We start from the raw sequence: 8,469 nt of genomic DNA, 5'->3' as shown, positions 1-8,469 counted from the left end.
CGGCACCCCAACTCCCCCCACCCCCTCCATCGCCTCCTCCTCCTCCATCCTCCAGTTCAAAATGGCGGCGGCGGCGGCAGCGGCGGCGGCGATGGCTCCTCCGGGCTGCCCGGGTTCGTGCCCCAACTTCGCCGTAGTCTGCTCTTTCTTGGAGCGCTACGGGCCGCTGCTCGACCTGCCCGAGTTGCCGTTCCCCGAGCTGGAGCGGGTGCTGCAAGCTCCTTCGCCGGACGTCGGCAACGGAGAAGGTAAGCGAGGGGCCCGAAAGCCCGGCGGGAAGCGGCCCTGGCACACTCCTTCTCTTCGTTCTTCGCCGACACCCCGGGCCTCCGCGGCTCTGTCCTCCGGCGGGGGCGCAGTTCCGCCTGGCCAGTCTTCTCCGCCCAGCCCGGGGGGTCTTGGGCAGTGGGGAGGCGGGGCGGAGGCCCCCTAGGGCCACTCCGCCCGGCGCCCAGGGACGGTGGGGGCTTGGCGGGTCAGGTCTGGGCTGGGGGCGGGGAAGGGTCATTGTGCTGGTCGGTCGCCCCCTGGGACTGGTATCCCGCGGCGGGGGCCGGCCCCCCACCCCTACTCCTTCTCGGTGGCGGGGGAAGGCGAGGGCAGGTTCCGGCCAGCTTTGCGCTTTTCTCCTCCACCCCTCCCTCACTCCCTCCCCTCCTCCCACCATCCTCCCGACCATCTCGGGGGAGGCTGGGCTCATCTTCTCGGGGCGCCCCTTTCTCTCCCTCCACCTGGGTGGGCGGGGGCCAGCGGACACTTCATCTCTCCCTCCCTCTAGTGGGAACTCCCCCGAGAGAGTCGGCTCTGGTCTCTCTTCCCTTCTCCTCCAGGGCCGGTTTAACCCCTAAAACTCCTTCTGTCGGGAGGTTTGCTCCTCCTCCTGATGAGGGGGTCCTTCTCCATTCTTGTTTTGGAGGGGGAGGTGAAGTCGGTTCAGCTTCTCCACTTTGGAGGGTAGAGGGTTAATCCCCCCCCCCCATAGTTTTCCTCCTCCTCCCCACCTTCCCACAAATAATAGAAAAGCATCTCCCGACTTTTCCAGTCCCTTCCCCCTTCGTCTTGGCAGTAGGGCTTAGGGGAAGAAGAAGTCGCCCTCTCATTTGCAGGGTGGGGTGGAGTGGTTAGTGTGTAGGCTGGAGGAGGGGCTCAGACGGAGGGGGAAAACAGTTGAAGAAGGTGCTTGTTGCTCATGTTTCTCTCTCTGGTGCCGCTGGTCTATTATTGGTGTTCGCAAGTGGTGCTCCTTCCACATAAGGCCACCGCGCGGTGCAGGGCGCATGCTCTGCCCGGCCCCATTGAAACTTCCTGCTGCTGCTGCTGCTGCTGCTGCTGCTGGGTCTCTCGCTGGAGCATCTCCGCGCAGCGCCTGCTGCCTGCAACCCTCACTGAGCGCTTACACGTATTCCCTGTTTATTCTCGATCCATGCCTCCCTTTTTCTGGCACATTTCTTCCCTCAGAGAAGGTTTTATTTGTTGAACTCTGAGCTTTGCCTTTATCTGGGAACAGCCCTTGGGTGGAGAAGAAACGTTTTCCAAATAGGTCTTTATCCCCCCTTCTTTTTTTCCGTAGAGGTGGCCAAAGTGGACTAGGTATTGTGCAAAACAGATAGCTATTTCCCTTCCAAGAAATCAGGATCGATCTTCAGTTCTCCAGGGAAATGAAGAAGTTTCTATTAACAGAATATATTTACACAGCTAGGAAGAGCCCAAGTGTGAAGTTCTTCAAAATATTACCTATAGAGCGAATAATATCATGGCTACCAAAGACTCACATTAATACAGGAGTTATGGTGCAGGCGTTTGTCTCTTCTTACCTGCCCAAATGTACTCTACCATTCACAAATTCTGGCATATAAAATGTTGCATTATATAAAGACTACCTACAGAATTTCTTGAAAAATGAAACTCCTCAGTATTGTAATTTCAAGTACAAATTTACATTCATTTGTGAAGGAAATGGTTATTATGGAGGAGAATGCCTTATAAGTTACTTTTAGGATACCTTGAGAAATGAAGGTGGTGTATCTTTAAGAGAGAAATGTGGGATTTTGGGAAAAGGAGTTGCTGGTCAATTTTTTTCAGAATATATTTGGACCAAGTTGTATTGCAAACATAAACTTCTGTGATGGCATTATATTTTGGGTGATATGCAAGGTTGCTTGCTTCTCTATTTGTTTTAAGTATTTTGGCCACTGCATTTGGCTTCTGTTCGTAACAAGAAGACATATCAGGGTCAATCTAATACTTCATGTTACTTTTCTATCTAAGGTTGAATTATATATGATAGTATATGATAATCGACTGTGTCATAAGGTGACGAAAGAATAATTATTAATTAATGTTACACAGTTCAAGATACTTGGCAAATGAAAAGTCTGTGCAGGTGAAATGCTGTTACTGGGCAAGAGAGAGATTTTCTTTGATGATGGTTAACTGGTTAACCAACTTGTAATAGTTGATGAAACAGTACTGGTCCAACTAAGAATATTTGGACTGAGTCTTTTGGGGCAGGAGTTGTGGTATACTAGAAAGAGTTAAAAGATGTTAGTTTTTTTGCGTTGAACAGTATAACATTAATATGTTAATTGTGGGACAAATGACTCAATTTTTTTTTTTTTTTTTTTTTTTTGCTTTTTAGGGCCACAACTGAGGCATATGGAGGCTCCCAGGCTAGGGGTCTAATCAGAGCTACAGCTGCTGGCCTACACCACAGCCACGGCAAAGCCAGATCTGAGCCGTGTCTGTGACCTCCACCACAGCTCACGGCAACACTGGATCCTTAATCCACTGAGCGAGGCCAGGGATCGAACCCACAACTTCATGGTTCCTAGTTGGATTTGTTTCCGCTGCACTACATTGGGAACTCCACAAATTACTTAATTTTTATGGACCTTGGTAGAGATAATATTCTTCAGTAGAGATAATATGAGGATCAAATGAAGTGTTTGAAAAATCCTTTCGCAAACCAAGTACTTATAAATATTCTTGTATTACAAGTTTTATTAAAAATGTGGAGTTTCCACTGTGGCTCAACGGTAATGAATCTGACTTGTATCCATGAAAATGTTGGTTCAGTTTCATCCCTGGCCTTGCTCAGTGGGTTAAGGATCCCGCGTTTCGGTGAGCTGTGGTGTAGGTCACAGATGCGGCTCAGATCCCACGTTGTTGTGGCTGTGGTGTAGGCCGATGGTTACAGTTCTGATTAGACCCCTAGCCTGAGAACTTCCATATGCTGTGGGTGTGTCCCTAAAATAGACCAAAAAAAAAAAATTGTTTGTGAGATAGAAGATAGACAAGTTTATTTGGAATTAAAATGTTAAATTTTTAGCATATAGTGAGAGAGGAATTTAAACACAATATAATATTGAGCTTTGTGTTCTTGGGGAAAAGTCTTTGTTATAATCAAATGTTTTGCTTTATATAAATGTTTTAAAATTTTAATAAATTTTTTATATTTTCATTTTTTGGGCCGCACCTTCGGGATATGGAAGTTCCCAGTCTAGGGGTCAAATTGAAGCGGTAGCCACTGGCCTACACCACAGCCACAACAATGCAGGATCCGAGCCTTTTCTGCGACGTACACCACAGCCCAAGACAATGCTGAATCCTTACCCTGCTGAGTGAGGCCAGAGATTCAACACAAGTCCTCCTGAATACTGGTCTGGTTTGTTACTGCCAAACCACAATGGGAACTTCTAAATTTTATTATTTTAAAAATGCAGTTCTTAGTGTTGTTTAAAGATCCTTTTTTTATAAAACGTTTGTTTTTTCCTAGTGTGATTATTCCTTAAAAGGCTGGCAAAGAATATTCTTCCGAGTTGCCAGTTAAGCACTTTTTATGTAGTCATTTATTGTGGTAGGTGTATTGACATAACATCCTTTGGAGATGACTGTTTCTCAGTATTGTCCTTGGTTAAGCATTTTATGATATTTCCCTTAGATTTTTGTTTATGTCTTAATTTGAAATTATGTCTTCAGCTTAGAGTGCCGCCTTCATCCCCCACACAGTGAATTATTAAGTTTGGTTTTATAAACTACTTCTGTTTAGTCTTAATGATATAATGATAGCTACCATTTATTGAACATTTACTTTGTGCAAACAGCATCTTATTACTCCTTACAGCTATTCTCCAAGGTTGGTACTGTTATTTCTGTTTGGCAGGCGTAGAAACTAAGGTTTAAAAGGTTGATTCAACTGTCTCGTGCCCAAGATTATATAGTTTTTGGTAGAATCTTGTTTCCAGCCCAGATCTGAGTCCCAAACCACAAAATTATGTGATGCTTTGCCAAAAGACTATGTTTCCTAAACTGCACCAAGGTGCGCCAGGGTATTGCCACCAGCTGACAGAGGCGCTGTCTGGTAGTTTAAATCTTCTAAGGAGATACAGCAGTACTTGCCATCTCTTGGTCACCATGTGAACTGCTAGCTTGAGATAGTTCATGGTTTCAACATTAGACTGTGCTACATTCCTTTTAATGATATATCTTTGTGAAATTGGGTTTGGCGGGAATGCTGTGATAAAATGCAAATCTTGCATGAAGATCTGTGGAACAGGAAATAACAGCAAACTCCAGTCTGATCCAAGGTTTGAGAAGTTATGCAGTGCCCATTATAGTATATATTCTGTAAGTAAGTAACTGGGCTTATTTAAGAATCAAGTAAAAACATTATTTTTTTCAGCTGAGGAAGATTAATTTTTCAAATGGCTACTATCAATAAGTGGAATTATTATTTCTTGGCCTCGAGCTGTTGTGAAAAAATTGCTGAAATACTGAGGATGCCATGAACCTTGAAAGCCTAACCTCTGCTCTAGAGACTCTCATCATCAAGATTTGGGGCTATAAAGAAAGGATTATTGTGTCCATTTTGCCTTTATTTTGCAAGGAAGAAAACCAAGGTACAGAGATTGATTTAGGTATATACAGCTAACCATGGGTGTTACTGAGACTGTTATTGAAAAGTCTACTTATATGCTGAGATTATCAGTCTTTTTTTTTTTTTGTCTTGTCTTTTGTCTTTCCTGGGGCTGCACCTGCGGCATATGGAGGTTTCCAGGCTAGGGGTCTAGTTGGAGCTGTAGCCACCGGCCTACGCCAGAGCCACAGCAACACCAGATTTGAGCTGCATCTGCAGCCTCCACCACAGCTCATGGCAACGCTGGATCCTTAACCCACTGAGGGAGGCCAGGGATCAAACCTGCAACTTCATGTTTCCTAGTTGGATTCGTTAACCACTGAGCTACGACAGGAACCCCAGCAAAATAGATTCTTGTTCTTAGTTAGAACAGGAAAAGGGTGTGCCAACTGAAGAATTAAGTTTTATTCCCCCTCGCTGACCACTTCTGTAGCCTTCCCAATTCTGTGCTCTGTGTGGGCTTCGCTAGGGTCCTCTTGATGCGAGGTGGATGGTCAGGAGGTATGAATGTAAATGAAAGTGCACATCAACTTTCTGGAATTACCAACACCCAAGATTTCCAAGTATCTTCCCTTTCCTGCAGAGGACATTCTTTTTCGGGAGGAAAATATACTTTTTCATTCTTTTTTTTTTTTTTTTTTTTTTTTTTTTGTCTTTTTGCTATTTCTTGGGCCGCTTCCACGGCATATGGAGGTTCCCAGGCTAGGGGTCTAATCGGAGCTGTAGCCACCAGCCTACGCCAGAGCCACAGCAACGCAGGATCCGAGCCGCGTCTGCAACCTACACCACAGCTCATGGCACTGCCGGATCGTTAACCCACTGAGCAAGGGCAGGGACTGAACCCGCGACCTCATGGTTCCTAGTCGGATTCGTTAACCACTGCGCCACGACGGGAACTCCACTTTTTCATTCTTTAAAGATATTCTGTGCGTAATTATTGATTGATGAGTTACCTGTATCTCATAATAGTGTTTTTGAGATGTGTATGGATATGGTCAGCTGAGTTACTATATAATATTAGTGAGTTGAATCATTAGTTTTTAGTTTGAGTTTAATTTTTAGAGCATTTTTAGTTTTGATTTTTTTTTTTTGCATTTTTATTTTTATTATTTTATTTTATTTTTTAGGGCTGCACCTGCGGCATATCGAACTTCCCAGGCTACGGCTTGAATGGGAGCTGCAGCTGCCGGCCTGTGCCACATCAAGGCCAGATCTAAGCCTTGTCTGCAACCTACACTGTAGCTCGTGGCAATGCCAGATCCAATGAGCAAGGCGAGGGATCAAACCCGCATCCTCATGCATTCTAGTTGGGTTCAGTTCCAATGAGCCACAGTGGGAACTCCCTTTTTTGCATTTTTAAATGATTTGATGTTTAATTCTTACAATCAAAACAATAGACTTTTTTTTTTTTTTTTTTTTTTTGGCTTTTTAGGGTTGTACTCGTCGCATATGGAGGTTCCCAGACTAGGGGTCAAATTGGAGCTACAGCTGCCAGCGTATGCCACAGCCACAGTAACACCAGATCCAAGCCACATCTGCAACCTACACCACAGCTCATGGCTGCGTTGGATCCTTAACCCACTGAGTGAGGCCAGGGATCCAACCCGCCAACCTCATGGTTTCCAGTCAGATTGTTTCCACAGTGCCACAGTGGGAACTTGAGGATAGACTTTTTTTTTTTTTTTTTCCCCAGCTGAACCTGTGGCATGCAGAAGTTCCAGGGCTGAGGATCAAACCTGTGCCACAGCAATGACAATGCCATATCCTTAACCCACTGAGCCACCAGGGAGCTCCAGTTTTTATTTTTAACTGGAGTAGTGACTGGAACAATATGTTTACTCTTGTTGGTACTAATTGAATTGTGTGGCAGTAGTTTGTAGGTTCACTCATAAAGAAGAAAGATGAGGAGTTCCCGTCGTGGCGCAGTGGTTAACGAATCCGACTAGGAACCATGAGGTTACGGGTTCGATCCCTGCCCTTGCTCAGTGTGTTGATGATCCGGCGTTGCCGTGAGCCGTGGTGTAGGTTGCAGACGCGGCTTGGATCCCGCGTTGCTGTGGCTCTGGCGTAGGCTGGCAGCTACAGCTCTGATTTGACCCCTAGACTGGGAACCTCCACATGCCACAGGAGTGGCCCAAGAAATGCAAAAAGACAAAAAAAAAAAAGAAGAAAGATGACTTTACCGTAATTGGAGCCGTCATCTGTTGCTTTGAGTAGAAGATCTTACCACGTGCATGTGCCAGGAATTGCATGGGTCTGCAGTGGTACACTGTTGGTGGTAGCATTGCTAGAACCAGAGCCTCATTTGGTCAAAAACGTCCAATTTTGGCTTTTCCACTTTTGAAAAAAAAATTTTTTTAGACTTTCATTAGCAGAAAATAGGGAAAAGTATTTCTTGCCCATCATTTTTGGTATAGCATGGAGATGAGGTAACTAAAAGTTAGGCTTGGAGGGAGGTTGCTGGCACTGTCCCAGGACTGAAGATAATAGAGGCAGAGGAGTTTTCTCGCTAAATTGGGCCCGTTGATGAAAACTGACTTTTTTTTAATTACTAAGAAGTTTGTCTTAAAATTTATCTATGTTGTTAAATTTCAACTAGTAAGAAAGGTAAGCATTTATTAACTACTTCATTTACTTAATAGATATTGAATATTAGCTATGTACTAAGTACAGGAGACATTATGGTGATTTTTGAGAGTTCCCACTGTGGTGCAATGGGATCAGCGTCTTCCCTGAAGCACCAGGACCCAAGTTCAATCCCTGGACTGGCACAGTGGGTTAAAGGATTCGGCATAGCTGCATCTGTGGCCTGGGTTGCAGCTGTGGTGCAGATCTGATCCCTGGCCCAGTAACTCCAGGTGCCGTAGGGTAGCCAAAAAAGGGAAAAAAAACAAAAAACTTATTAAACATAGGCCCTTTGACTAAGAATTTTCTAATCTAGTAAGAAGTGGCAAAGTAGAGCTTAAGTTACTGTCACCATTCAGACTTATTTTTTTCCTTTGGGATTTCATCATCTGGAGTTAGTAGTCTATGAATTCTAGTCTGTAAATTAATAGATTAAAATTATCTCTGACAATTTTATGGTGACATGTATAACTTCATGCAATGTAGAAAGTAAAAATAGAAGACCTAAAGTACATTTTCACCTGAGTCATGAGTACAAGAATGGTATATTCCTGGATTTAAGAAAATTTTTTTTTTTTTTTTTTTTTTTTTTTGTCTCTTTGCTATTTCTTGGGCCGCTCCTGCGGCATATGGAGGTTCCCAGGCTAGGGGTCTAATTGGAGCTGTAGCCACTGGCCTACGCCAGAGCCACAGCAACGTGGGGTCCGAGCCGCGTCTGAAACCTACACCACAGCTCACGGCAACGCCGGATCGTTAACCCACTGAGCAAGGGCAGGGACGGAACCTGCAACCTTACGGTTCCTAGTCGGATTCGTTAACCACTGCGCTACGACGGGAACTCCAAGAAAATTTCTTTGGCTCTCAACCTAATAAATATGGTCTTAAAATATTGTCTGGAAGTGCTTTATTTTTCTGTTTTGACTGTATGG

General features: G+C 44.8%; 2 protein-coding genes across 3 annotated transcripts in view; both read left to right on the top strand.

Moving 5' to 3' along the window:
- LOC100511652 (glycerophosphodiester phosphodiesterase domain-containing protein 4) overlaps positions 1 to 8,469 on the top strand; it is an 882,168-nt gene that overhangs the window by 268,755 nt on the left and 604,944 nt on the right. The gene's annotated exons all lie outside the window — the stretch shown is intronic.
- Positions 47 to 8,469, top strand: part of RSF1 (remodeling and spacing factor 1) — a 157,534-nt gene continuing 149,111 nt past the window's right edge. Inside the window, 1 exon segment of one of the 2 annotated variants that reach the window (NM_001142834.2) lies at positions 47 to 248. In NM_001142834.2, coding sequence (NP_001136306.2) covers positions 62 to 248 — 187 coding nt within the window. In that variant the 5' untranslated portion in view covers positions 47 to 61. 2 annotated transcript variants of the gene reach the window in all.

Source organism: Sus scrofa, chromosome 9, assembly GCF_054392235.1.
Source record: "Sus scrofa isolate SSC_HxYL_T2T_F1_AM1 chromosome 9, Sscrofa_HxYL_maternal_Yorkshire_Landrace_v2.0, whole genome shotgun sequence".
In the NCBI taxonomy this organism is placed as follows: domain Eukaryota; kingdom Metazoa; phylum Chordata; class Mammalia; order Artiodactyla; family Suidae; genus Sus; species Sus scrofa.
This window is presented reverse-complemented; position numbering and strand designations above follow the sequence as displayed.